Source organism: Culicoides brevitarsis, chromosome 2 (genome assembly GCF_036172545.1).
Source record: "Culicoides brevitarsis isolate CSIRO-B50_1 chromosome 2, AGI_CSIRO_Cbre_v1, whole genome shotgun sequence".
Taxonomy (NCBI): domain Eukaryota; kingdom Metazoa; phylum Arthropoda; class Insecta; order Diptera; family Ceratopogonidae; genus Culicoides; species Culicoides brevitarsis.
This window is the reverse complement of record NC_087086.1, coordinates 7,719,728-7,747,308: the sequence shown is the minus strand read 5'-3', so window position 1 is coordinate 7,747,308 and position 27,581 is coordinate 7,719,728. Positions and strand designations below refer to the sequence as shown.

The 27,581-nt window shown below is 26.6% G+C and overlaps 7 protein-coding genes across 7 annotated transcripts; 2 read left to right on the top strand and 5 right to left on the bottom strand.

Annotated features, from left to right (window-relative positions):
• Nucleotides 1-829: 829 nt before the first annotated feature.
• LOC134830652 (uncharacterized) lies at nt 830-3,569 on the bottom strand. Its single transcript, XM_063844201.1, has 3 exons — nt 2,082-3,569; nt 1,217-1,298; nt 830-1,118 (listed from the first exon to the last, which is right to left on the bottom strand). The coding sequence occupies exons 1-3, from the start codon at nt 3,314-3,316 to the stop codon at nt 972-974; spliced, it is 1,464 nt and encodes a 487-aa protein (XP_063700271.1). The 5' UTR covers nt 3,317-3,569; the 3' UTR covers nt 830-971.
• A 624-nt stretch (nt 3,570-4,193) lies between these two features.
• LOC134828430 (uncharacterized) lies at nt 4,194-5,704 on the bottom strand. The gene is made up of 4 exons (XM_063841408.1): nt 5,645-5,704; nt 5,392-5,583; nt 4,989-5,330; nt 4,194-4,280 (listed from the first exon to the last, which is right to left on the bottom strand). Exons 1-4 carry the CDS (start codon nt 5,702-5,704, stop codon nt 4,194-4,196), a joined length of 681 nt encoding a protein of 226 aa, XP_063697478.1.
• Nucleotides 5,705-12,294: 6,590 nt separating this feature from the next.
• Nucleotides 12,295-14,530, bottom strand: LOC134832033 (uncharacterized). The gene is made up of 4 exons (XM_063845920.1): nt 14,428-14,530; nt 13,845-13,933; nt 13,228-13,357; nt 12,295-13,017 (listed from the first exon to the last, which is right to left on the bottom strand). The coding sequence occupies exons 1-4, from the start codon at nt 14,486-14,488 to the stop codon at nt 12,779-12,781; spliced, it is 519 nt and encodes a 172-aa protein (XP_063701990.1). The 5' UTR covers nt 14,489-14,530; the 3' UTR covers nt 12,295-12,778.
• A 6,212-nt stretch (nt 14,531-20,742) lies between these two features.
• Nucleotides 20,743-21,883, bottom strand: LOC134830731 (large ribosomal subunit protein bL28m). Its single transcript, XM_063844299.1, has 3 exons — nt 21,765-21,883; nt 21,516-21,657; nt 20,743-21,459 (listed from the first exon to the last, which is right to left on the bottom strand). The coding sequence occupies exons 1-3, from the start codon at nt 21,783-21,785 to the stop codon at nt 20,771-20,773; spliced, it is 852 nt and encodes a 283-aa protein (XP_063700369.1). The 5' UTR covers nt 21,786-21,883; the 3' UTR covers nt 20,743-20,770.
• Nucleotides 21,884-22,146: 263 nt separating this feature from the next.
• On the top strand, nt 22,147-22,820 carry LOC134830971 (small ribosomal subunit protein eS21). The gene is made up of 4 exons (XM_063844591.1): nt 22,147-22,240; nt 22,321-22,381; nt 22,466-22,657; nt 22,722-22,820. Exons 2-4 carry the CDS (start codon nt 22,332-22,334, stop codon nt 22,729-22,731), a joined length of 252 nt encoding a protein of 83 aa, XP_063700661.1. The 5' UTR covers nt 22,147-22,240; nt 22,321-22,331; the 3' UTR covers nt 22,732-22,820.
• An 857-nt stretch (nt 22,821-23,677) lies between these two features.
• LOC134830203 (large ribosomal subunit protein uL24) lies at nt 23,678-24,461 on the top strand. Its single transcript, XM_063843607.1, has 2 exons — nt 23,678-23,809; nt 23,893-24,461. The coding sequence occupies exon 2, from the start codon at nt 23,943-23,945 to the stop codon at nt 24,390-24,392; it is 450 nt and encodes a 149-aa protein (XP_063699677.1). The 5' UTR covers nt 23,678-23,809; nt 23,893-23,942; the 3' UTR covers nt 24,393-24,461.
• Nucleotides 24,462-24,471: 10 nt separating this feature from the next.
• Nucleotides 24,472-27,315, bottom strand: LOC134830202 (TBC1 domain family member 19). The gene is made up of 7 exons (XM_063843606.1): nt 27,214-27,315; nt 27,008-27,142; nt 26,638-26,903; nt 26,333-26,576; nt 26,004-26,274; nt 24,788-24,989; nt 24,472-24,727 (listed from the first exon to the last, which is right to left on the bottom strand). Exons 1-7 carry the CDS (start codon nt 27,313-27,315, stop codon nt 24,472-24,474), a joined length of 1,476 nt encoding a protein of 491 aa, XP_063699676.1.
• Between the last annotated feature and the right edge of the window lie 266 nt (nt 27,316-27,581).

Genomic DNA, 27,581 nt, shown 5'->3' with positions numbered 1-27,581 from the left:
ATCAAAGAGGTTACCCAGGATTCAAAAATAAAATAAAATAAAATTAAAAATTATTATTGGTACGTTACAATAATTGTAGTTATATTCTTAAAAATAAAAATAAAATAATAAAAATATCGAGCAAGTTTATAGGGAGTAGAAATGCTTGTGAATTATTACTTACATGAATAAAGATGAAAAAAAATTAAATTAAAAATTAATAGAAAATTGTTTTTATTTTTATTCTCGTAATTTTATACAAAAATTTTAAAGGAATTTTATCTTTTAATTTTTTTTTTATTTTTAATATTTTTTATAAATGAAAATTAATTCTCGAATTTTTTACAAACGTCAGAAAAAAATATATTTTTTTATTCAATCTTCGAAAATAAATTTTTAAAGAAAGAATTATCAAAAATAATTGAAATTCAATTTTTCTCGAATTTTTTAAGAAAAATATTCTTACATACCTTTTCAAATTTTCGAAAGTAAAAGTAAGACTAAATTTTCGAAATTCCATAAAAAACTCTTCGTATTAGATTTCTTTTTCAAATTTTCGAAAAATTTATTCTTTTCGAAAATAATTATTTTTTTCAAATTTTCGAAAACAAAAAATATCTCTTTAAATATTTGAAAATTTTTTTTCTGAAAATTGAAGTAATTATTCGAATAATTAATTTTAAAAAATCAAAACCTGAAACCATTTAATTGATTTTCGAAAAATTTAAAATTTATTTCGAAAAACTTCATTTTAATTTTTTTTTATCGATTTTCGAAATTATAATTGTCAAGATTTTTTTTTTAAATTTCGTAATTAAAAAAAAACATTTATTTAAAAATTAAAGTCATTCTAAAAAAAAATAAAAAAAATCTTGAAATTCAACAATAAGCTTCCAATTTATTTTTCCATAAAAAAAGAACAATTAAATACATTTCTAGCGATAATAATATTAGTACCAAAATTGACTTAAAAAAATATTAAAAAAAATTATTTATAGCAAAATATTCGCTGGCAACATCGCAATGCTCGAATTACTACTCTTAAGTATACCTTTCAGTAATATCACATCATCCGGAGTTAAACGCCAACCAGTCAACTGCCCAATACTTTGCAATTGCGGACACCGTTCAATCAAAATCTGGCATGAAATTTTAATCGGATTTTAATACAGTGACTTATACAAATGGGATTATGGCGTGTGGACTCATGAAAGTGACACAACTTGTTTTTGCTCACCTCGCACGTTGCCAACGTCAAATTTTGCGCCTCGGTGAACCAAATATCCTCGAGATGGTTGAAATCGTGCTCGAGAAAAATGCTAAAAAAAATTTTTTTTTATTAAATTTTATTAAAATTTGTTTTAAATTTAAAATTACAAAAAAAAAGAAATTAATTTTTAAAATTAAATAAAAAAAAAATAAAATTAATTTTATTCAATTACATTAAAATTTAAAAAAATAAAATTAATTTTAAATATTTTTTGTAAAAATTTATTTTAAAATTTAATTTAAATAATTAATTTGTAATTTTAAGAAATTAATTTAAAGTATATTTTAATTATTTATAAAAAATAATTAAATTTTTAATTATTTAATTTGTTTTTTTAATAAATTTAAAATTATGTTTTAATTAATTAATAATTAATTAATTTCATAAAGAATTTAATTTAAATTAATTAAAATAAAATAAAAAATAATTTTAATAAAAAAAATAATTTAAAATTTCATATAAAAAAAAATAATTGAATTTAAATTTATTTAAATTAATGTTGGTAAATTAAAAAAAATTAAATTGAAAATGTATTTTAATTAATTAAAAAAAATAATTTTATTTAATTAAAAGAAAATTAAAAAAAATATAATTTAAATTAACTAAAAAAATTAATTTTAATTAAATAAAAAAAAATATTTGATTTTAATTTTAAAAAAATAATTTAATTTTAATTTATTTTAAATTTTGAAATTAATTTTGTTAAATTAAATAATTAATAATTAAAAAAAATAATTAAGAAATGAATTTTAAATTTATTTTAATTTAAATAATTAAATTAAATATTTTTTAAAAAAAAAAATTAAAAATTTATTTTAAAAAAAAATCTTACCGCGTCATATCCTCATCCGTAAACTGCACGGAATCAATCGCCAGCCTCTTCAACGTCGGCGTATTACAAATGAAATGTTTCAAAGCCCACAACTGCAACGGACTACTCAAAATCTCCAAACCCTGAAGCCTATTAAAGCACTTTTCCGAACTGTAACTCAGCAAATCCATCATGTAAAAATCCAAATCTATCAACGCCTGACACGACGAAATAATTTTCCCAATTTCCATCGTACCACGTCCCTTAATTAGTGTCACATGAACCAAATTTGTGCCAATTTTCTCCAGCACCGGATAAAGTTCAGCACAATCAAATCGATAAAGTTTCAACTTGAACAACTTCATTTCGTTCATTTTTGACAAAATTCCGCGATCGGGCGTGTCTAAATACAAATCTTCCAATTTTGGGCAAGAATTTTTAATGGCTTCCATCGTCACGGCGGATGTTTGGGTGTCATGAACGTGCCTCAAGTTGCACGTAAACTGCGGATTTTCATTCTCGCGAATGTACCGAAGCGATCGTCCCACAAAGGAGTAACTTTTGAGCGTCGTAAGGTTGGGTAAGTTCATTAAAAGCATCGAAATGTCTTCATTCGCGATATTTTCTTCGCCCAAGCTGCCGATATCGACGACAGTTAAGCAATCTTTCGCCAACGAAAATGCAAGAGCTTCGACGCCAGACTCGGTAATGTCAGTTTCTCCCGAAATATTGAGAATTCTGAGTTTCGGGTTGTATTTGGCGATCCAGCAAAGCAAGTCATCCGTTGCGATATACGGAACTATGAGACTTACGAGATTCGGGAGATTTTTTAGAATTTCATGCAAATAATGCATGTGTTCGATTTTTACCCAAACTCCCGATAAATCAAGAGATTTCAAGCCTCTTCCTTGTGCGGCGATTACTTGAAGGATTTTCTCGTAATAAGACTGAGGAAAAGTTTCAACAGCCAAATTTTGGATGCATTCGTTGAGTAACATTTGTAAACAGCTGAAACGAATGGAAGCTTCAAGAGTGTCACTTCGGAGAATAACTTTTAATAAATCTTGATAAATTATTGAAGTTGCTCCGACTTTTTCGAGATAGCAGTTGACGTCGATGATAAGCAGCGCCATGTCGACTTCAAGTTCAATGCCATTGTTGGCACGTACCTCATTGCCCACTGTCGCGACAATGTTATGGGCAAGCTCCTGCAATGCCAATTCCTGCAATTGACGCACCGGAATTTTGCGACCCATTTGTCTGCAGCGCAAAATTAATTGGCATCAGTTTTGAATTCACGAGTTGCGCCTAAATTTTACACAATTTTCACTGAACAGCTGTGGTCTAAATTGTTAATGTTTTTGTTTTTCCTCAGTTAATTTCGGTTTTTATCTGCTTTTTTTTCTTTTTATTTTAAAAATAAATGATTGATATTAAAAATAGCATCACATCGAGACGTACGATTGTTGTTGTTGTTAAATTGTCTCTCTCTTTAAAATTTTCAATTTTACTTTCAATGAAATTTAATTTTTTTTTATTTTATTTTTTTTTTTAATTTCAGTTTTAAATATTTTTAATTATTTTTTTATTTTTATTAAAAAAAAATAATTTTCTTTTTTTTATTTTTTTTTAATTTTTATTTATTTTATTTATTTTATTTTTTTTTTTTATTTTATTTTAATTTATTTATTTAATTTAATTTTTTATTTTATTTTATTTTATTTTATTTATTTTTAATTATTTGTTTTTTTAAAATTTCTTTTATTTTTTTTTAGTTGCTATTTCGTCGATATTTCTCGATCAACTGATGGTCAGTGTGATTTTTTTGCAGTGAGCGGCGAAAATTAATGAGACAAGCATAGATCGCGGTGCCAAGAAGAGATAAATAAATATTTTATTCTCTGTTTATATGATTTCTGCTCGTCATCTGGCGATCAAAGTCGGGGGGACCTTGGTTCGACACACACACGTGATTGTTTGAATTTTCAGATGATTTATGTGGAAAAGTGTTACATCAGTTTGTCATCTGTCGTCAGAGAGATGAAAAATCGAGACGATGAATGCGGATGGTAGTTGTTTAAAAATAGCAAGGCGTCTCCATGATGTGTTGAAAGACAATAATTATAATTTTTGTTATGTCGTTTCGCTTTCTTCTTCGTCGGGATCTTTTTGGGAATTGTGTTGGCTCCAAATCCAATAAGAGAGGATGACGCCGAATAACTAAAAGAGGTAAGATTTTTCAGTAAAAAAATTGAAAAAAAAAATTAAGTTGAGAAAATTAATTAACTTTTTTAATGATTAAAAAAATTATATTAAAAAAAAAAAAAATTAAAAATTTAATAAAATAATAAATAAATAAATAATTTTTCATAATTAAAAAATTTAATAAATTAAAAAAAAATTATTAAAATTAAATAATGTTATTTTTGGCATAATTTATTTGAATTTTTAATAATTATTTTTTTAAAATATCTATTAAGACAGAATATAATAAAATTTAAAATTTACATCTAAAAATAAAATTATTTTTGTTGAAAAAGCTATTTTTTTTAATTTTTTTTTTAAATAATTTTAATTTTTTAATGAATTGTAAAATAATTGGAAAAAAATGTAAATTCCAGTAAATTTTTGTCTTTATTTGTCTCTCTTTTAAAATGATATAAAAATAATTGAGAATTAAATTTTATTAATTTTAAATGAATGGAAATTATATTTTAACTTATTATTTTTTTAGGTAAAATTTTAATTTAATAAATTAATTTACCTAAATTATTAATTTTTTTTAATTTTTTTTTTAATTTTTATTTTATTTATTTGTTTTTAATTTTCAATAAATTATTTATTTTTTTTTTGTAAATTAGAAATAAGCCAAAAAATTAAAAAAAAAATAAATTTTGAAATTTATCTTTAAAATTACAAAAAACTCACCCCCGCTACACTCACTCCAATCGATGTCCATTGTATCACCGACGCACTCGTCAATATCAATTCACGAAACCTTGGCGCGCATCCCATCAGCAGCGTACTCAAAATATCACATCGTTGATTCAAGCAACACGAATCCGGCAAATCTATCCAGTACGAAGGCGACAATGCTCCGCAACATTCGTACTTTTCCTGCAATTTATGCACAATTTCTTCCCGATGATATTCGAAAAAGAACTTTATCGTTCGATCATATCCGAGATCCGCAAACGTATTTTTCGTAAAATAAATTATGAGAGCTGTGAGAATCAACATCGTCGAAAGTGACAACGAAACAGTTGCGTACTGAAAAAAAAATAAATTCTCATTTTTTAAAAATATTTTTTGAAGAGAAAAAAAATTTTACCGTCCAAACTAAACACTTTTTAGTAAAACAAAAACCTCCGAAGCCAATAAGGCGTAAAGTGATAAAACATATTCCCAGAATTGTCAGAAATATCATCAAATACGTCGGAATGTTGTTTCCGGTGATGTTGTTCAAGTCTTTGGCCTCATCCAAGTTCGATACTCCCAGAATTATGAGAGTTATGCCACAAACCTGTAAATAAAAAATTTAAAATTTTTGTCGAAAATAAGATAAAAAGATAAAAAAAAATTACCACTGATAACACATTATAAGTTATTGTGACAGTTTTTAGTGTTGAAAATCCAAATTCCATTGTTTAAACTTAAAATATTGACAGAAAAATGCAAATTTTTAAAATATTTTTTAATTAATTGTTAAATCATTATGAACTGAGCAACACTAACAGTTGATTGAAATAAGAATTTATTAAGCGAGAGATTTTGAGAGACATTGTAACACTTTGGTGTGAATGTAGTAGTAAAATTCTGTATAGTTTGTGATGTCAATAGAAAAATGCGTGAATTTTCTCAATTAAGTAGGGTGTCCCTATGATATTTTAAAATTTTTATAGAAAAAAAAATAAAATTTACCTACAATTTTTGCTTTTTTTCGAACATTTAAAATACGCATTAGGTTAAAAATTTAAAAAAATGTATACAAAAATTTTGAAATATGCATTGGGCTAAAAACGTAAAATATGCATTGGGCTGAAAAAATTTAATATCTATTTAGGATAAGGAAAAAAATATGAATGTGCATTGGGCTAAGTTTAAAAAATTCATTTAGATTAAATTTTAGATAAAATTTTAGATTAAAAATTGGGCTCATTGTTCAAAAAGCCTCTTAGAAAATTTTCAAAATACGCATTGGGCAGAAAATTTTAAATTTTTTTTTTAATGAATTTAAAAATGTTCGTTGGGTAAAATATTCAAAAATCATTTAAATAAAATTTTTGAATATGCATTGGGTTTGAAGCTCAAAAGGTATTTTAAAAAAATATTAAGAAAAAAAATTAATATGTGCATTGGGTTGAAAGTTTTATAATTCATTCAAATAAAATTTTCATTAGGCTGCGAATTTTAAAATCCTTTTAGAAATTTTGGAAATATGCAATGGGATAAGAATTTCAAAAATCTGTTAAGGAGAAACCTTAAATTGTGCATTGGGCTGAAAATTTGAAAGATTTATTTTGATTGAATTTAAAAATATTTTTAATTGGGAATGAATATAAAATTTGAAAAAGTTGGATATTAAGATAAAAATTTTAAAAATATTGTATGCATTGGGCTAAGAATTTTAAAAATTATTTGAGAAAATTTTAGAATGTGGATTGGGATAAAAATTTCCAAAAATTCTTAAAGGCGAATCTTAAAAATGTATATTGGGCTGAAAATTAAAAATATGCTTTGGGTAAAATTTTAAGAATATGCGTTGGGGTAAAGTTTAAAAGAATATTTTAGAAAAAAATTAGAATATGCATTAGGATGAAAATTAAAAAAAAATTGAAAAAATTAAAAATATGCATTGGGTTAAAAATTTTCAATTACGAATGAAATTTGTTCACCTTCTTGACGTTTATTTTTAAGTTTTTCTCAATACTCAACTTTTACGAATCTCGTTAATTCTTAATGTTTTCTTTCTCACAGCAAGAGATTCAAACACCAGCATTCTCTTAAAATAACTTTATTTCAATTTTCACTCTTCTCATTTTTTTTTTCTCTAACGCACAAATAACAAACAACAAGGAAGCCTTTATCACTACTGCATTCGTTATTTCACGAGTAAAAATAACACGAAAAGCGGAGCAACGGCTTTAAATAGCGACAAAAGACATGGCGTCACGATGTTTGAACTGTTGCAAATTTCTTCGGTGCAAATTACGCATGAAACATATTCATTATCCGCATAATTAGCCAATGAACAAGTTTCATTGTCGCTGGATTGTTTCAAGGCACATCCGCGATTTGTTATGAGATCGCCAGAAGAGTCTAAAAAAAATTAAAATTTTATTGGAAATTTTTTAAAAAGTTGAAAATTAGTGAAAATTTACCTTCAACTTCGATTATGTAACAAACGAATTGCATTTCATCCTCTTTGACGTGCATATAATAGTCTTCAGGAGCAACTTCTTCGCTACTTTTCTCGTCATTGTATTCTCCGCTGTTGTTGTTGTTGTAATAAGCTTCAGTTTCGTATTCCGTGGTCTCTTCCGTTGCCGAAGATTCAGTTGTAGTCACAATAACATTGTCTTCGTGACATTTGATGATCGGAATTTCCCTTGGATTTATCGGACTTGGGCAATTTTCGCACTCGAAACATCTCAAATCGTTCGCTTTTGCCAAATGAAGCACCAAAAACATCAAAATTCCCTTAAAAAACATCGCTGAACTACTTCGCAGCACATCACAATCACAACTAAAAAAATTTTTTTTTCGTGTCTTTCACTCTTATCACACAACAATTCAATTATGATGTTTTGACACGATGACAACGAACGATAAAAGCGAGGTTTTTTTTTCGCTCATACTGAAAACAAAAAACGATGATTAATTAAAGACTTTCGTGATTCAGTGAGGTTTGGGCTAACAAGAAGACTAACTTACAAGGAAGGAAATGAAGAAAAAGAATCTGAAGCCGAAAAATGGGTTTGGTTTCGCTTTTAATGGCTTTGTGGTGAAAATATTTTTTTTATGTGAAAGGATCGTTTTTATATGTAAATTAATTAATTAGATTCATTTTTGGTGTATGGATTAATAAACGCATGACGATCCTTTTTTCGTGTCATTTTGCGTCTTTTAATGAGCAATTTCGGCGAGTCTTCAAGGACATAAAAATAAAACAGTAAAAATGGGAAAGCGATGAATATTAATTTACGACTCCATATTTTTTTTATTGTGAGGTAAGGGACGATAAAAAAAATTATCTAAGTAGATGAAGACATTAAAGTTGGGCAATCATCAATTTAATTGTGAAATAAAAATGCAAAAAAATCTGTGTATGGTATCCAGCGTAGTTAGAAAAAAATTATGAAGGGGTAAGTTAATTTTAATTTTTTTTATATTTAATTTTAATTAATTTTAATCATTTTCAAAAATAATCGTTGAAAATTTTGAAATATTTTTCAATTTTTTTAAGATTTTTGTTTAATTTTGTAAATTTGATTTTTTTTTATTCTAATTTTTGATTTTTTTAAAATCATTAAAAATAAATTTGGTAATTAAATTAAAAAATTAAAAATGATGTTTAAATAAAATTTAAAAAATATTTTTGGAAGATAAAAAATAAATTTTAATTAAAAAATTATTTTTGAATAAAATTTAAAAAATATTTTTGGAAGAAAAAAAATTAAATTTTAATTAAAAAATTATTTTTGAATAAAATTTAAAAAATATTTTTAGAAGAGAAAAATTAAATTTTAATTAAAAATTATTTTTGAATAAAATTTAAAAAATATTTTTGGAAGAGAAAAATTAAATTTTAATTAAAAAATTATTTTTGAATAAAATTTTAAAAATATTTTTATTTAATTAAAAAATTATTTTTTTTTAATTTTTTTTTAATTAAAAAATTATTTTTGAATAAATTTTAAAAATATTTTTGGAAGAAAAAAAATAAATTTTAATTAAAAAATTATTTTTGAATAAAATTTAAAAAATATTTTTGGAAAAAAAAAATAAATTTTAATTAAAAAATTATTTTTGAATAAAATTTTAAAAATATTTTTGGAAGAAAAAAATTAAATTCAATTAAAAAATTATTTTTGAATAAAATTTAAAAATTATTTTTAGAAGAAAAAAATTAAATTTAATTAAAAAATTTTTATTAATAAAATTTTAAAAAAATTTTTAAAGAGAAAAATTAATTATTTTAATAATTTTTAATAATAAATAAAAAAAATAAAATTTTAATAATTTATTAATTTTTTACTTGAAAATAATTCAAAAATGAATAATTTTAAAATAATAAAAAAAATGTCAAACCTGTTTAAACTAAAATTTTATGACATCTATATCATCATTTTTGTTATTTTCTGAATCAAAAAAACAACTCAAATAAATACAATTGAGTAAAATTCTTCCATCATTCATCCTTCACTTGATCTACTTACACAATTTTTATTGTTAAATAAATTCAGCTTTTCCTCTTTTCTTTCCTCCTCCACAATGAACCATTTTCTTCTTTTGTTTAAGCATCATAATAACAACATGCCAAAAATCCGTTGACCTATTTGGCTGCATGGTTTGTTATCACATATAGGAACAAACAAGAAAAAAATGGCAAAAAATACAAACAAAGCATGTGATAAATTATACAGTTATGAAAGAGTTACAAATTGAAAAAAAAAAGAAAAAAATGAACTTTATTGAATAGTAAATGGAGCAAAGTTAACATTTGAGCTAATTTTGCATTCAAAACTAGTTTTGCCTTCGCTTGATTAGCTATTTGAAAAACTGCGAGAAAAATTTCAAACAACAACAAACGATATTGCACGGAACATCTGTTACACGTTCTGGCACTCATTTCATTCATTCTTTCACGTTTTTTTTTGTGTTGGTGTTTCCCACTTTACTCCTTCTCACAGGATCAACAACAACAACACACATAAAAAAATCTCATTGCGCATCACTTAATATAGTTTTATCCCATGGCATCTCTTCGCAAATTGATACAAGCCAGGGTAATCTTTAATGTATAGGAAAATTGTCCATCTCCATACTTTTAGATAGACATCGACGACAGACTTAATTTAAAACCGTAAAATGCATGTATACAACTTCATTCACACGACAACTTTTTTTTTGCGTCATGGCAATAAAAAAAAGTTACGTCTGTCTTCGGACCATAGCAACTCGTGTACATGTACATATGAGATTCACGGAGAAGCTGCGGCGCCATTGTGACGTATTTCGAATTTTTTTACAGTCTATGAGGCGCCAATCTCCTTCTATCTCACTCCCTCGCAAATGTTGGATTTTTTTTTTTTGGCGGAGTGATTTGAAAGAAGGCACGATTTGCATGAATTTTTATCTGTAATTGGAGGAGGAAAAGAAAATGCCGAGAGATATCATTTGTTAAAGTCACGCAAATACGAAAAAATGATCAATGATGGTTTTATTGTTATTAATATTATGACAAGTGTAAAAGGCACAGATTTCTTTTTTCTTTCATTTTCTTTATGGACTGATAATTTGTTGGATAGCAATCTGCTTTTAGAAAGAGATCGATCACGAGTTAAGCACGTGTCAGAAGGATTAATTGAGATTTTTTTGGAATCAGATTTCAGAAGTCAAGACCTGTTGATGGCTGATTCATAATTTTTTTGCATTAAAAAGTTACATGCTGATTGTTGGCAGTGTGAAAATTATATTAGTCGGGCATTGACTGAATATGTGAATAATAGTTTTTTTGTCTGACAGAAAAAAAAAACTATAAGGGGTTACTTGACAAACAATGTTGTCGTTCGTAAAGTTTTTGTATTATTATTTAATATTGTCTGCGTTTTATAATTTTGTTTTCCGAAGAAATTTTCAATAATTTTGTTTTTACGATAATATCTATTGTTTTTAATGTTTTCGCATTTAGTTTTGAAATATGTCTTATATTACAATATTTGTCTGTCTGTAATAATTTTTCTTTTTTTTTCAGGAAACTAATTCAACTTTAAACAATCTTGTATTCGATTTCACCTGAAACACGGAAAAAATGAATAGAAGGACAATTCTTTGAACAAAACCTACAATAGCAGATTTTATACTGACGAAGTAACTATAACGATGGCAAAGGCTGAAACGTATGAACTTGTAAGATAACAAAGTTACATAAGACGGTCAAAAATTTTATGGAAGTACTATATGCCAATGATTTTTAACCCAATTATTAACAGAAGGTGCTGACAGTCAACAAAAACCATTCGATAATGATAGAGAGATTAATTTGAGTTCTTGTATCATAAAAAAGGTATCACACTATAATCCTTCTTTAAAAACTTAGAAATACGATGGTCAGCATACGATGGTCACGAATGATATTTTGACATTTCGTTCGTCCGCCAAAGTTAAATTTTCTATCGAATCGACAATACTCTCCGAGAAATTGTTTCAGCCACATATTCTAATTTCGAATCTTATTCATTTCGTTTGAAAATCTTGACTTTAAGTAGAAATTGAAATTAACGATAAGCACGAAATTAAAAAAATTATCAAGTAACGAAATAAGAAATATGAAAAGAAATATTAAAGCAAAAGTTGAAAAATTATAGAAGTAAGAGATTGAATTAAAATTATGATTAATGGATGAAAATTAAACATCATTTATACGAAATGCTACAGTCATTCTAATAGATGTCCTTGAAAAAAAATATTTTCATCATTCTCTCAAAAAGCGCTCAAGTCTTTTATATAAAATTAATCACATAGCAAGCCTTTGTGAAAATCAATCATTCTCCAAGCTTAACTTTGTCGTAAAACTTCAAAAACACTGCCAAGATTATTATATGCAATGTAATGCTGTCTTGCATTTTCCAAATTATCTTACATTTCAATCTTTTTGCTGTGTAATCGCGTTGAAAAGATTTATGAATGTTGCATACGACGACGCCGCGGTAATAAGATTGTGATTAGCGTTGATTTCGTAAAACATAAAAGTCAAAAGGAAAAGTTAAACGAACGCTTTAGTAGTAAAAGTAACATTTTTCATTTTTTTTCTTTAATATTCAATTTTATTCTTCAATGTATAACATAATTAATTCAAATTTATCTCTCTTTCTCGTTGAATGTTGGAATGATATATAATCTAATATTTTTTCGTTTGATAAATTTCCATTTTTTTTTGTATTAAATTAATTCCTTTTGTTTCATTAATTATTTTTTTTCTGTGTGTTCAAAAGACAATTATATCGTGGACATTGTGCAATCATTTCATAATTTTTTTTCTATAATATATTGACTAGAATTTGCTATTAATATCCTTTTTTTATCTTCACTTAGCTACATCGTCATTGATAAATCAAGTTTTATTTTATGCAGAAACGCATTTTTTTTTGGAACGAAAACGAAGGACATGAAACCGATAATTGACCTTTTTGACAATGATATTTATTGAAAATGTTCATTGAGCAAAGTATGTACCTTTTTTTTCTTTCGTGCAAATGAAAATCAATGCAAAAAAAAATTAAAGTACAATCACACACATGAAAATTGCTTAAAAACATTGAAGGCATTTGCTTGGCGTTGTTCGTGTTCTTCTTAATTTTTTTTTGTTTTACAAATATTGCAAAGTTAAGACATTGATTGCTTGTGTGTTGGAAAATAAAGGCATTAAAAGGATTTTGAACTGTTTCAGCGTTAAAAAACTTATCACAACACAAGAGAAGAAACTGCCAATCAAATTACGCCGAAAATTGTCTTGCAAAGAGGATAGTCAGAGTTGCAATCAATATGCCAAACGTAGTTGTTTTGTGTTGTTGTAGCGTTTGGGCGGCATTACACATGTCTTCTTCGCAAATTTCGCATGCCTCAATTTTGATATCGTTCTGATTGTTTTTGGCCTTTTGACTGTAAATCGTGCATGGATTTGTATTTCCTCCGTGTAGTTGGCAGCTGCGATAAATTTGACGTTTTCCTCCAGCTGCGTGATACAGGGAATCGGTATCAGAATAACGAAGAAGCTTTTTAGGGGGCAAAATTTTCCTTTTTTAAGCCCTAATTGACTGAAAATCCTTTTTAATGATTTTTTTTTAATTTTTATAAATTTAACTTATAAAAGTTTTAAAAAAAAATCATTAAAAAAAATTTAAGGGCCTAAAAGGAAAATTTTACCCGTCGAGTTCAAACCTACCTTGCGTTGCTACGATTTTCTGACAAACCATCGGTATGCTCAAAGTACTTGATCCTTCAAAGAAATCCAGTTTAGTTAAATCCTCGAGCCAATTTCCAGATGTGCCCGAAAGCTTTGAAGGTCGACACACCTGAAAAAAAAAGTTTCAGTAAAATGAAGGAAAAAGTTTAAACTAACTTAGGTCGATGCACCAACAACACAGGAGAAATGGATTTTACGTGTTTAATGAATATTTAATTAAATTGTCTTCTACTTCCGTTTCCCAAAAAGTTTTCAATACGAAAATTTTTGTAAAGTGTTAAAAAGCGCTCAAGTCTAATTTTTATTGCAAAACTTTTCGAATTATTTAAATTTGGTACCATTTAACGAAACATACACTGCATAAATTTAAGCTACAATATTTTTTTTCTCTTTGATATTTCCTTTTGCACTGCCTTTTCAACACAATTCACAAACACACGTAAAATGCATTTCTCTACTTTTTTTTTTGCATTTCCTGTGACAAGGTCATCGACGTGCAATTGTCTCTGCGTTTGAATTATTTCCACTGCAATGTCACGTGCGTCAAGTCAGTTAATTAGAACGAAAAATATTTCAACATTGTCGTCGCATCGTACCTCTGCAGTTATGCCAGAGTCGTCCTTTGTGGGATCCTCGCATCCGGGATGTGTGTCTGTGTTGCAGTTGTAGCATCTGACGGTAAGTCCTTTTGATAAAAAGAAGAAAATTTTTCACTTAAATACCATAAAAAAGACAATTTACTGAATTTTCCTTTCATTCGTTTGTATTTTTCTTTTCTTATCTTGTTTTATGTTTATTACTGCCGTAACTTTTTCGAAAGGTATTTTTAGTAACACGCGCGCCGAAAAACAACACAATCACAGATTTTCTCTCTTTTTTTTATATCTTTTATAGAAGACTTTTGATACATTTTTATTCCATTTGCGAAAAGTGATAATAAAAGACACTTCTTTTGGCTCCATTTGCTCCGTTGAACTTTTTCGTGGAATTGACAAATATTTGAATAATTTACCCTTGAAATTCCATTTAACGCCACATTTATGTTCGAGTAATTTAAATTTATTACATTTTAGGAATTAAGTAGTTGGAGCAAAATTCCTCGTCGTTTTTAACACACCATAAATTCACATTTTCCGCACAAGACAGCATGACGCCTAATTAGGACGCCTATGATCTTACCTTCTTTGACGAATACCGCAAAGATGGCGAGTTGTAAAATGGTGACACTAAATTTCTTCATTTTTTTAAAATTTTTTTATTTTAATTATTTTTTTAATTTTTTTTTTTTTCAAATTAAATTTGAAGCTATTTTTGGTCAATAATCATTAAAAATTTATAACACTTAACAAGGCATGAAATTAAGAAGCGCTAATCACAAAAATATTTTTTTTATTTTTTAATTTTTTTTTAAATTTTTTTATTTAATTTTTTTTATCCGCAGTTTTGTTGCTAATCCGACAACGACCAAAACAGAACTGAAACAATTTTATTGAATGGCAAGACAAATATTCCAGGACGCACGTAGAGCTACGAACGAAAAATACAACAAAATTGAAAGAGAAAACGTATTGCGCATAACACACACACACACACACAGAGGAAGAAGAAGAAAAACAACAACAACAACATCAAGCCCCCACACACACACAAGGGAAAATGATTTTCTCGCACAAACGGTGAGAGATTTCTTTGCCAATAAATAAATTTCCTTTTTTTTTCGTTGGCCCAGCTTTGATAATAATAAGAAAACATGTGAGCGGAACGTGAGTGTGCAAATATATCGAAAAAATTTTTAGTTAGTTTGTTATTTGCTTGTCAATAATTTTTCCTTGTTGTGTGTCGACGCGACGACAAGCGATGGAAATGGGAAATTATTGTTATCGCGGGACCTTACTCACATGCTTTTTTGTTGTTAAATGCTTTGGAGTAAATTTTTTTTTCAGGCTATGGAAATAAGTACAAAATGAAGCAATAACAAGAAAAGTTTCTACTAACTGACTGCTGACAAGTGTCTGGCCTGGTTTTTGACTTTATATTTGTAGCAGTTTTTCGCAAATAAAACGATGAAGATGTAGGAGTGGATGGAAAGTAAGTACATGTAAAATTTATTGGTATAATGACCCTTTTTCATGTAATGCATTGTCATGGCGAAAAGTTGTTAAGAGAGAAGACAATGTTGTCTTTTGATATTAGAGAAAAAAAAATTTTTGTTTTTTAACTGAGGGAAAGTAATATTGAAAATTGTCTTTAAAGTTTTAGAATATGTTTTGACCATTCAATAAGAAAATTTATTTAATTTAAATCTGATTAGATTTTTCAACTTAACTTCTTTTGAAACAGTGACGAAGTTAAGATAAAAATTTTTTTTTAATTAAAATTTTTTTTTTTTTTAAATTTTTATTTTTTTATTTTAAAAATTTTTATTTTTTTATTTTAAAAAAATAATTTTTATAAAATTACAGTGAAAATTCTATCATAGGGCAATTAAAGGGCTTTTTTTTGTAATTCTATGGAAAAATCTTTTTTTATTTAATTTTATTAATTTTATTTTCAAAAAATAAATTGTCTAAAATTAAAAAAAAATTTAAAAAAAAACTTCAAAAAATTCTTTTTTTAAAATTTTTGATTTTTTGATTTTAGCTTAATGATTTATTTATAAATTCCATAATTATTTGAATGAATTTTAATTTGATTTTTTTTTATTTTTAACTTATTTTAATTTATGTTTTTATTTAAATTTTTAAGAAATTACCTTTATTTTCAGAAAAATATCATCTTTAATGGTAAACTTCAGTATACTCAAAACTTGCTAAATACTACCTATAATTTCGATTGAAAACACAAATATTAACTCATCAAAGATATGTTTCTTCTTATATTGGAGTAAATTTAATCTTCAGAGTACAAAACTGGCAGACAGTCTTAACTAAATGAATCACAACTTCGAGAATCGATCACTTTAGACTTATATCTTGCAAACAAAAAGGGAAGAGACTAACTTCATCGCTTTGCTTTTGAACAATATTACCTGATGATTTAAAAAAAATTGCTCTATGAACAATTTGATTTAGATTTTTACGCTAAACGTCACAAAAATTAAGAAAAACCTCACTCTGAAAGAATAAGCGAACGAAGAAACATGTAATTTTATTCTTCTAGGTGAGGATTGAGAACTAGAATTAATTTGAGTACTTGATTTAATTTTATTTTTTTATAAATTAAGGTAAAATTTAAGAAAGAGAATCATTTGTGACTTTGAGAATCATCAATTAAAACATTAATTTTTGTTATCAGGCCATCTTGGATCCAGTGTGGCATCCATATCATCCCCCATTTTGCTTTGTCCAGCTTTGAAACAAAAAGCATTCGTTTGGAGAAGCATAATAGCAGACAAAGAAAAATCAAACGAAGTAATAAAACGATTTCATATTGGTTTCAAGCTCCATTTACTGCATATAAAACTGAAAGACAACGAAGGACAAAGTTATTAATTTTTTTTCATAATTATCATTAACTCCCAAGATTTGTTTTCTTTAAATATTCAGATTCCATGAATACTTTCGAAACAAAAAATGTATCTGAAGATCTAAACTAACGTTTCAGCAAAAACATTGAATTTCCATAAAACAAAACATAGAAGTTAAACGTAACCCTTTTGCTTTGTTACGCCACTGTTTAATTAAACAAAATAAATAAAAAAATAATTCATTTATTTTAAATAATTGAAATAAGTTTAAAAATACACTTTAATTAACCGATTTCAATAATATCGACTTTTAACTCAAAAATTTTGCCTAAGTAGTAAATGCATGTTTTATTATATCGTACTTATAAATGCATATCAAACACTTCCTACATCAACATTATTGTTAATGTTATAAATTGAATAATTTTCAACTCCTTTTCACACATATATGACTATTGACCCTAACGATGAACTATAAAGCAAGTTATGGGTGTTACTTGTTTGCCACGTGCTTAGCATAAATAAGAAGTAAATAACAATTTAAATCTGACCTGATCGATATGAACCAGTTCAAAGTCCCAACGTTGTCTACGAAGTAAATTAATCATAATTTTCGAGTCTCATGTCCTCTTGACGTGACAGTCGACAGCAAGGAATAATCAAATACGATAACCAGCCAACGTTTTATGAATGATATGCGAAAGGTGTTAACTAAATATTATTATCGATAATTACATTGTAATTAGCTAAGTAGGAGTTTATGTGAAAACTTGAGTAGAATTATGATCGATCGATATAAGGAGCTAATGATATCCGACCAGCAAGTCATTTTGTGATGGATGACTTTTTCTTCTTCCTTGTCTCATTTTCTCTGCGAGAGATTAAAGGCTTGAATGCGTAGATTAAACTACGTCATCACTTTTTATTTATTTACCGGAAAAAGTTCAAGTAGAGAGATAACGGGAAAAACTTTTGGATGTTTAACGAACAAGAACGACACGGATTAACGATTCGTTAGCGAAAATGGGTCAGAGAAAAATAAATGTCACCTGATTCGGTTTAGGAAATGACGAAATACCGCGGTAATTATGTCCTCATTGATATTATCTTTGGTGACATAATCGAGTGACATAAGAAGGAAATTTACTATAAACTGTGGTTTGCATAACTAACTGATAAAAAGGAGACTACTTCATACATTAAATAGTTTAACACTGAAAATAACAAATTACAATGAAAATACTGATGGAAATATTTTTTTTTAATTTTTGGTCGAAAAATTTTTTTTTACTTAAAAAAATAATAATTTTTTTAATTAATTTTTTTTTTTTTGATAATTTAATATTTTATATTTTAATATTTGATATTTTAATACAATAAAATTAATAAAATCATTAAATAAAATTTTATTAAATTTAAGCTTCTCTAAAATCGATTTTTTTAATTATAAAAATTAATTTGAAATATTTTGCTATAATGAAAGAAAACATTTTAATTTTTTTTTTTCAAAAATTAAATAATTTATTTTTAATGATTTAAATCTTTAAAAAAAAAAATAAAATTAAATTAATGAAAATTTAATTTTTATTAAAATTAAATTGATTTTCTTAATCATAAAAATTAATTCGAAATATTTTCCTTTAATGGCAAAATATATTTAGAAATATTTTTTCAAATAAAAAAAATATTTTTTTTATTAAATAATTTAATATTTAAATAATATCAAACATATTAAAAATTAATCAATATTATTTTTTTTATTAAATAATTAATTTTAATTAATTTAATTTTTATTAATTAATTTACAAAATTTTCTTACTAATGGAGTCTCCCGGTAGTTTTTATTTCACCACAATTCAACAATTGCGTGTTTTTCGCAATTTTGAACGTTGTGATTGAGCAATAAAACCCCTTTTAAAAAATTTCACCGTAACGACTCCTTTTAACGAAAACAAACAACCACAAATTTTCAATCGTCGTAAATAGCAAAGGAACAATAAACAACAAAATTATAACTGGACAACAACACGCAAAATTACAATTCAAACCTCGCTTGTTCGTCGTTTTGTTGATTTTTTTTTTGCTTCTTTTCGTTTTTTGTCTTTTGCTTACATTTTGTACGTAAAGCTTGATTTATTTCCATTGACCATTCTTATTTTTAGCTGTCCGTTAATTTATTTGAAAACGAACATTTTTACCTTTACTTTTGCCTTTTGCCTTGAAGAGCAAAAGGAAAAAAAGCGACAAATACATAAAACGTGCACCGAGAAGGTCGATCGATTAATCAAAGGATTCAATTGGAAAGAGTTGAACCTAATCAAGGCAGTGTCTTATAAAATATTTAAGAAACATCAATATGTTAGTTTACTGATTGAGCGTTAAGTGAATTAATTATTTCAGGAAAATTTTTCCGTTAATCGTCGGTAATTCCGTTGTGATTTTATTTTAAGCGCGAAGAAATTTTTCACATGTCTCGGAAATGTTTTGAAATGGAAAAATGCACGAAACTTTGAATAATTAATAAAACTTACTCTAAATTTAGTTTTTTTTATTTCTTTAACATTGATTGCCAATCTCGTTCAATGTCGAGCAAATTGGCGTTTCAAGTCCAAGGATCGCGATGAGAAATTAACTCGATGAATTATTAACGACGATAATTTACAAAAAAAAATCGACGATGGAATAAAAGGCATTCGAACAAAGGACTTTTGTTTGTTGAATAAAAATGTTTGCTTGATATAATTATTGGGTCACATGCATTATTTGGCGCAAATCTGTTGATTAATTATTAGGTCGAACATACAAACAAAAGGTGTAGAGTTAGAAGCGTGGAACATAAATTAAATGTTCGATAAGTTTTTTTTTTGCGTACTTGAGAAATTATTTTTTTTAACACGAACTTTTTGTATGAGCTTTACTGTTTTTGAAATTTTATTTTTTGAAATTTTCTGTACTAAAAAAATAGTAAAAAAAATATATTTTTGGAAATTTATGAATTTTTTTTTGAATTTTGCTAATTCAAAATTTTTCAAGTTTTCTATGATTTTTTTTTTTTTTTTGAAAAAATAAAAAAATTTTAATAAGTTAATTTAGGCCGCTCCAAATGAAAATCAAAAATAAAGTCCAAAATTTTTTAAAATAAAATGGGGGGGGGGGGGGTTTTAAAATACTATTTTCATACCAAATGACAAAATTTTATCAATTTTTGAGCGTTAAATAATATTTTTGATGTTTTTTTTACTATTTACTTTTAAATTTGCTTATTTAAAATAGATTTCAGAATATTTCATATTAAAAATTGAAGAAAAAAATTTCATAAAAAATAACTGTCAAAAAACTTTGTAAAAAAAAATTTAATAATTTAATGAAAAATATTTTTAGAGAAGAAAATTTATGATAAAATATGATTTTCAAAACAAAAATTAAAATAAATTGAAAATTTTTCAAAAATTTTTTGGAAATTTTCTTGAAAAATTATGAAAATACACCCAAAAATGATCATTTTTAAATTTTTAACTTTTTTTTTATTTTACCCCATTGGATTTTCGACTTTTAAAATGGGACATCGGACTTTATTTTTGATTTTCATTTGGAGCGGCCTTATTAAAAAATTAAATTAAATTAAAAATTAAATAAAAATAAATTAAAAAATAAAAATAAAGAGAATTTCTTTAAATTTTTTTGAAACAAAATTGATTTCAATTTTAAATTTAATAAATTATAATTTAATAATAATAATTTTAAAAAATATTGAATTTAATTAATTAAATTAAAATTTAAAATTAATTAAATTAAATTAAATTAATTTTTAATTAATTTTAATAAAATAAAATTAAATTTAATTTTTAAATAAATTATTTTTTGTGAATTTAATTTGAATAAAATTATTCAAAAAAAATTTAAATTTCTAAAAAATATAAAAAAATAAAAAATGAGAAAATTTTGTCCTTCTATTAATTTTTTCTTACCTTGCCTCTAAAATTTTTAAATTTTTTGCTAAAATAATTTTTCATTAAATTTTTATTTATTCTATTGGACTAAAATTCACTTCATTCTTCACACTTCACTTTTTGTCGTTGGCGTTGTTTTTGAAAACGGATTTAATTTCGTCATCCACGACGCCTCTTCCTCCTTTTCGCCTTCTTGTGCTTCTGCCAATCCCGCTGCCTTCAGTGTCTCCAACAATTGCTGTCTAAAAATGTGTTTATGCGGCACGGGTTTCTCCGCCGCAATTTGCATATCTTGCAACTTTTTCAGCGCCTCTGTGAAGGAATATCCGTACCAATCGATCTCCTCGGGCGTATATTGCTCCAAATAATGTCCGTACTCCGCGAGAATCTGTTTTTGCTTCTCCGGATCGTCTTTGTGATCGGGACATCCATTTTGCAAGGCAAGCAAAAGTTGTCTTTTAATCCGCAATGGAAGCAATTGTCGCAAATCGCATGCCGGCGTCTTGAGAAGATAATGATCGAATCCCTGATTTTCGTGAATGAGGTTCATCGCGCGATCCGTTACGACAACTGACATGTATTGGTTGAGGATTTGACTGTGCAAGACATATCGCTTTAACACGGGAACCCAAAAGTGCGGGACACGATGCGTTTTTCTGCTGCGTTTTTGGAAACCTTTGATGACTCCTTCGCCGCCCCAAATTTGATCGTGTGCCTCGGCCGGAATCAACGTCGGGATTGGGATGTTTTGAACGGGCGTTACGAGGCCAGTTCTGGGATCTCGAACGTATTTTCCTTTAAAAAAAATTGAAAAAATTAAAATTTATTAAAAAAAAAATTAAAAAATTCACCTTCTTTCGGGATATAATGAACCGGAGTTGCATCTTTGCTTTTCCATTCTAAGAAAAATTTCCGATAAGCTTTTGGAAGGTCTTTTCCTGCATTTGAATCCAACATTCCTCGTCGCTGCCATCCTTTAAGGAGGTTTCGACCCTAAAAATATCAAAAATAGAACATGTGAAATTCGGTTCGGCGAAGGAAAAATGCTTCGAAATTTTTGAAAAAATTGTTGCCATGTCAGATTTTTGATTTTTACTCACTTGGGGCATTCCATAAGACATCTTGATGCAATTTTTATCTTTCTATTCAGCGAGAAATTAATAAAAATTAGAAAAAAATATTGAGAAATTAAATATCAAAACTTTAGATTGAGACGAATGAATGTGATAAGGTCGATACAATTTTCAAAAATTTTTCAAGTTTTTAGTTTTTTTAATTTTTTTCTCATTTTCAAGAATTACTTTAAAAAGTTTTTTTTTTGAATTAAAAATTTTTCAATTTTTTTTTTTTTGATTTTTTTTTTAATTTTCAGATATTCCTTCTCAAAATTTGCTACAAAAAATTTTTTTGGGAAAAAATCGAAAACATTTTTTTTAATTGTAACGTCCTAAATTCTAATTTTATCATTTTCATTCGTCTCATCCCAAAACGTCACGAAACGTCAACGAACTGTCATCCTTTTTTGTGAAATCCGTGAAAAGATTTGCACTCGCTCGCAATATTTTGCTAAAATAAAGTGAGTTTTCGCCTCCAAAAATTAACAAAAACACTTTTGATCGATAAAACTAACGCCCTTTTACGTTTTTCTCGTTTTAGAATCATCAAAAATGGAAAACGACGCTGGAGAATTCGTTGATTTGTACTGCCCCCGTAAATGGTTAGTTTACGCCACATGGCTTGAGACATTTTTCGACGACTTCGTGATGTAAACAAATAAATTTTTGATTTTTTTGCCTTTTAGCTCGGCCAGTAACCGCATCATTCACGCCAAGGATCATGCTAGCATCCAAATCAACCTTGTCGATGTGAATCCCGCTACCGGAGTCATGACCGATACCTCAAAAGTCTATGCCATTTGCGGAGAAATCCGTCGTATGGGCGAATCTGATGATTGTATTGCACGATTGGCCAAGAAGGATGGTGTCTTGTCGAAGTGAGTTTTAATTTTTTTATTGAAATTTATCGTTTTTTGATTAAATTTTTATTATTTTTTACAGAAATTATTAATTTTGAGACGTTGGAGACATAAATTTTGGATAATTTGTAACATTCTACTTCAATAAATGGCTAATTGACATGCAAAAAATTTTATTTTATGTTGGAAGTTTTCTTTTTTTGGTCCCTAAGTGATGGTTTTGAGGATTTTTCTTCTCTAAAAGAAGATTTTGTCTCTAAATTTGATTAAAAAATAATTAAAATATAATTTTTAGATTCGAAAATGTTCAAAAATAAGAATTTTGAATGATTTTTTTTTTCTAAAAATAATATTTTTATTCGAATATTTTGTCTTTTTGGTATTTATTAGCTTTTGAATTATAATTTCTCGTTCTAATAGGAGTTTTTTTATTTGGATTTTTATTTTAAATTTTGAAAAATTTTATTTTAATAAATAGGTTTTTAAAAAAATTTAAAAAAAATTGAGTAAAATTTAACAAAAAATTAATAACTTATAATTTTTTTCAAATATTTAATTAAAATTTAATTATTTCAAAATAAAATTATTTTAAATTTGATTTTTAAAAAATATTTTTTAAAATTAAATTAATTTAATTTAAACTAATTAAATTTAAATTAAATTATTAATTAAAATAAAAAAATTAAATTATTTAAAATTAATTTAATTAATAATTAAATATTTAAAAAAATTAAATTAATTTAATTTAAATTTTTAAAAAATAATTTAATTTATTTTTTTAAATTAATTTAAATTAAAATAAATTAAAATTATTAAATTTAAATTTTTATTTTAATTTAATTTTTAAAAAATAAAAATTAATTTTTAATTTTTTTAATAAATTTAAAATTAATAATTTAATTAAATATTTTAAATTTAATTTAATGAAATTAATTCAAAAAATAAAAATTATTATTTTTTTGCTTTTAAACTTAGTTACCCATGAGACGAATGAAAATGATTTTTTGAATGGCATTTGCGACATGGGCGACACACATTTGGCATTTATCGACGACTGTCAGCGACTCCACGTTCTTTCTTTTTCGTCAATCTCGTAGCGAGAATTGATTTGGCTGTCCTTATTTTGCAATTTTCTTGCAATAAATCGACGAATTCGGGTCTAATTTTTAGGTAATTATCGCATTTCCGTCGTCGCCTCACGACATTTCATGAAGATTTCCGCATATTTACCCGAAATTTTCGCTCTTTTGCAGACACATTCGCTAACCTACAAAGCAACGCAGCAACACCACAACACAACAACATGAAATTCAATCGCAGCGTGTCATCGAGCAGTCGCAAAAGCCGCAAAAGGCACTTTGAGGCCCCCTCACATGTACGTCGCAAGTTCATGAGCGCTCCCCTTTCCAAGGAATTGCGTCAAAAGTACAACGTACGCTCGATGCCCATCCGCCGTGACGACGAAGTGCAAGTTGTCCGTGGTCACTACAAGGGCAACCAAGTAGGCAAAGTTGTGCAAGTCTACCGCAAAAAGTTCGTTGTCTACATCGAGCGCATCCAACGCGAAAAGGCGAACGGCACCAACGTCTACGTCGGCATCCATCCCTCCAAATGCTTGATTGTCAAGCTGAAGATGGACAAGGACCGCAAAAAGATCTTGGATCGTCGTGCCAAGGGACGTTTGGCTGCTTTGGGCAAGGACAAGGGTAAATACACCGAAGAAAGTGCCGCTCAAGCCATGGAAACCGCGTAAATTCCATCAACAACAACAAAAAACCTTCTATCAAATAAAAGAAAGTGTATTTCGCATTAAAACACAAAATTTTGTGTTTTTAATCCTTCGACAGCGCGAGTTGAATTAACGGCAACACCTTAATCGACGACAAATCCGCCAAAACTGCCTCGATATTCTCAATTGTCGTCACTTGCATGAGACTTTCCTTCCGAAAACTCACAATTATGATCGCGAGCAACGACAAAATCTCCAAACTGTCGTAGCCCAAAACCAAATCCCACAAAATTAAGAGTTGCTCGGGCGGTAAATGTCCGCTGAAGGCTCTCATTAACCATTTAAAGACAATTCGAATGCTGAAAAAATATTTTTGAAAAATTAGGCTTCATGTGAATTTTCTTTTAAGTTTTACTTACGGTTGAATTTGTAATTCTCTCAGGTGTGACCAGAGTTGAGGTTCATGCGTTTGAAGTAATTTTTCAAATAGTAGACAGAGACTTACGATGCCTTGAGGGTGAGTATTGACAGTTGTGAGACGATGACAATATCGGATATAGAAGGCTCGGAAGGTAAAGTATAAGGCAACTGGGTTATCGTAAAGATAACAAAATGGAGCAACTGAAAAAAATAAATTTGAATGAGAATTTTCTTGAGATTTTCATTAAACTTTAAAAATAATAAATTTATTAATTTTAATTAAAAATTTTAATTTTAAATAAAATTTAATTTTAATTAATTAATTAATTTTATTAATAATTATTTTTTAAATAAAATCAAAAACTATTTAAATTAAATTTTAAATTTAATTAAGAAAATTATTTTAATTTATTTTTTTTTTAATTTTACATGCATCAATTTGATTTTTTAGTTATAATTTTTTAATTATTTTTTTTTTAAATAGTTTTTAAAAAAAAAAATAATTATAAAACAAAAGCTTAAATTTGAATTTGAATTATTAAAAAAAAAAAAAAAAAATATTAAAATTTCTTAAAATAATTTTGAATTCAAAAAAAATATTTTTAAAATATTTAATTACCTATTAAAATCAACTTTTACAATTTTATTTTAATAATAAATTAAAAAAATAAATAAATTTAAAATAATATTTTTTCAATGAAATAAATAAATATTTATTGTGAGAAAATTTTAATGAAATTTTTAAAAATATTTTTTTTTGTTAATAAATTAAATTTAATCGATATTTAATAAGTTTTAAATTTAATTAAACATTACTTTTCAAAAATTATTAAAAAAATAAATTTTTAATTAATTTATTTGCATAGAAAATTTTTTTAAAAAATTATTTCATATAAAATTTTCTCACAATAAATATTTATTTATATTCATTGAAATAAAATTTTTTTTATATTTAATTTTTTTTAATTAATTTATTTAATTAAAATTATATTAGTTAATTTTAATAATAAAATAATTTTTTAATTAAAAAATATTAAAAAATAAAATTTTTCTTAAAATAAAATTTAAAACATAATTTAATTTTTTATAAAATTTAATTTTAATAAAATCACAAAAATTTTTTAAAAATTTAATTATTTTAAGTAAATCCAATTAATTAAAATTTAATAAAATAATTAAAAATTATAATTTAATTAAATTAAAAATAAATCTTACCATACATACAAATGCCATGAAAAGGCACAACGCCACTCGGAGGTCCTTCATACTGTTTCGCCTTCGAAGAATTCGTAAACTCCGTTTGAACCAACAAATTAATTTCCGTATCGCGTGAGAAACAAAGCATAATTTGGTACAAAATGTCTTCAAAAACGAAATATTGGTCGTCATTCGTGGCAGTTAATTGAATATCCTTAAAAACGAGTTTGTCAACGATGAGATCTGTATTAAAAACGGCAATTTTATGCTTTTGCCAATGTTCTTCGTGCTAAAAAAAAAATTAAAAAAATATTTTTTTAAAACAAAATTAATGAAAAATTTCTTACATGCGGCTCAATATGACTTCCGAGCACATAAGACCAAAGCGCGCCTCGTAACTGATTTGGCGTAGCGCCTTTTTTGAGAACTTGCTGACACAATGGGGCATGTCGAGTCTGTAACACCTTAACGCAAGTTGCATGAAAGTCCATGAGGGAGTCCGTACGCAACAATTCCGCGAAATGAAGCCGAAGTTGGAATAAATTCTTCGTTTGCAAGGAAATGTGACTGAATTCCCATTTAGGAGTTGCACTAAAAAAATAAATTTTTAATTAAAAAAAAATTTTTTTTTATAAAAAAATGAAAAATTTACTCTTCATCATCCTTCCTCGGGGGACCTTTTAACGAGAGAAGCACTTCCAAAAGGTCTTTCGGGGCGTAAACGGGACGATAATTCGAAAGATCGATTTGGTAATTGCTTAATTCGTTCCATTTTGACACTAATTCTTCTTTATCCACAGCACTTCGGAGCAAACCTTGCAAGGGCGCCTTCAGCTCTGTACACATTGCGTTCAAGGATTTACGGACACGGCGTTCCCATTGAACACCAGCGCGACGGAGATATGTTAACGGATCACTCTGCAAAGGAAAAAATTCAAAAAAATTACTTGAAATGCTCAAATTTCGATAAAAAATTGACGACATGAAGCGAAATTTCTCACCGGTTGTAACGCAGCTTTGACTTCTTGCTTGATGGTGCTCCGAATTAAATGGAAAACTAAATTTCGAATATCCGTTTCGAGACCATTTGCTTTGATGGCAGCTTCTAACGTGGCTTTCATGTCATCTTTATCGACTTCGGGCGAACAAGCGAGTTTCTGAAGTCGAAAAAAAAATTTAATTTAAAAAAAAATTAAAAATTCTAAAAAAAAATTTTTTAAATTCGAACCTGCACTGTTTTGTACAAATTTCCATAAACTTTTAAATTTTTAATGTCTTCTGCTAATTTGATCGCTGTGTGGTGAATACTCGCATCTTTGAGCTCTTCCATGATTTAAAATTAAATTTTTCCTTAATTTTGATCAATTTTTGTGTTTTCTTGTTACATAAATTGCACGAAAAATATTGAAAAATGTTTTAAATAAATATTGAATTAACATACCTTGAAGAAAAAATCGTTGCTAGGACACGCTATCAAAGGCAAGCGTTCATCGGATTGTAACTGTTGCGTTGTTTGTTGTGATCAACAGGTATCCTAACTTATTTTATTGTTTTTGGGTTTTATTTGTGCATTTATTTTAATTAATTAAATTTTTA

Excerpts from the sequence above, each read along its gene's own strand:
- LOC134830652 (XM_063844201.1), bottom strand. The coding sequence starts at position 3,316 with ATGGGTCGCAAAATTCCGGTGCGTCAATTGCAGGAATTGGCATTGCAG. Across the intron at positions 1,299-2,081 it reads ACGGATGAGGATATGACGCG|CATTTTTCTCGAGCACGATT; the intron begins GTAAGATTTTTT and ends AATTTTTTTTAG. Across the intron at positions 1,119-1,216 it reads TGACGTTGGCAACGTGCGAG|ATTTTGATTGAACGGTGTCC; the intron begins GTGAGCAAAAAC and ends ATTTCATGCCAG.
- LOC134828430 (XM_063841408.1), bottom strand. The coding sequence starts at position 5,704 with ATGGAATTTGGATTTTCAACACTAAAAACTGTCACAATAACTTATAAT. Across the intron at positions 5,331-5,391 it reads AAAAGTGTTTAGTTTGGACG|TACGCAACTGTTTCGTTGTC; the intron begins GTAAAATTTTTT and ends TTTTTTTTTCAG. Across the intron at positions 4,281-4,988 it reads TTGGAGTGAGTGTAGCGGGG|TTATTCGGCGTCATCCTCTC; the intron begins GTGAGTTTTTTG and ends TACCTCTTTTAG.
- LOC134832033 (XM_063845920.1), bottom strand. The coding sequence starts at position 14,488 with ATGAAGAAATTTAGTGTCACCATTTTACAACTCGCCATCTTTGCGGTA. Across the intron at positions 13,358-13,844 it reads ACTCTGGCATAACTGCAGAG|GTGTGTCGACCTTCAAAGCT; the intron begins GTACGATGCGAC and ends TTTTTTTTTCAG. Across the intron at positions 13,018-13,227 it reads GAAAATCGTAGCAACGCAAG|CTGGAGGAAAACGTCAAATT; the intron begins GTAGGTTTGAAC and ends TGTATCACGCAG.
- LOC134830731 (XM_063844299.1), bottom strand. The coding sequence starts at position 21,785 with ATGTCTTATGGAATGCCCCAA. Across the intron at positions 21,658-21,764 it reads TGTCTTATGGAATGCCCCAA|GGTCGAAACCTCCTTAAAGG; the intron begins GTGAGTAAAAAT and ends TGATATTTTTAG. Across the intron at positions 21,460-21,515 it reads TCATTATATCCCGAAAGAAG|GAAAATACGTTCGAGATCCC; the intron begins GTGAATTTTTTA and ends TTTTTTTTAAAG.
- LOC134830971 (XM_063844591.1), top strand. The coding sequence starts at position 22,332 with ATGGAAAACGACGCTGGAGAATTCGTTGATTTGTACTGCCCCCGTAAA. Across the intron at positions 22,382-22,465 it reads TTGTACTGCCCCCGTAAATG|CTCGGCCAGTAACCGCATCA; the intron begins GTTAGTTTACGC and ends TTTGCCTTTTAG.
- LOC134830203 (XM_063843607.1), top strand. The coding sequence starts at position 23,943 with ATGAAATTCAATCGCAGCGTGTCATCGAGCAGTCGCAAAAGCCGCAAA.
- LOC134830202 (XM_063843606.1), bottom strand. The coding sequence starts at position 27,315 with ATGGAAGAGCTCAAAGATGCGAGTATTCACCACACAGCGATCAAATTA. Across the intron at positions 27,143-27,213 it reads ATTTGTACAAAACAGTGCAG|AAACTCGCTTGTTCGCCCGA; the intron begins GTTCGAATTTAA and ends TTTCGACTTCAG. Across the intron at positions 26,904-27,007 it reads GGAGCACCATCAAGCAAGAA|AGTGATCCGTTAACATATCT; the intron begins GTCAAAGCTGCG and ends TTTCCTTTGCAG.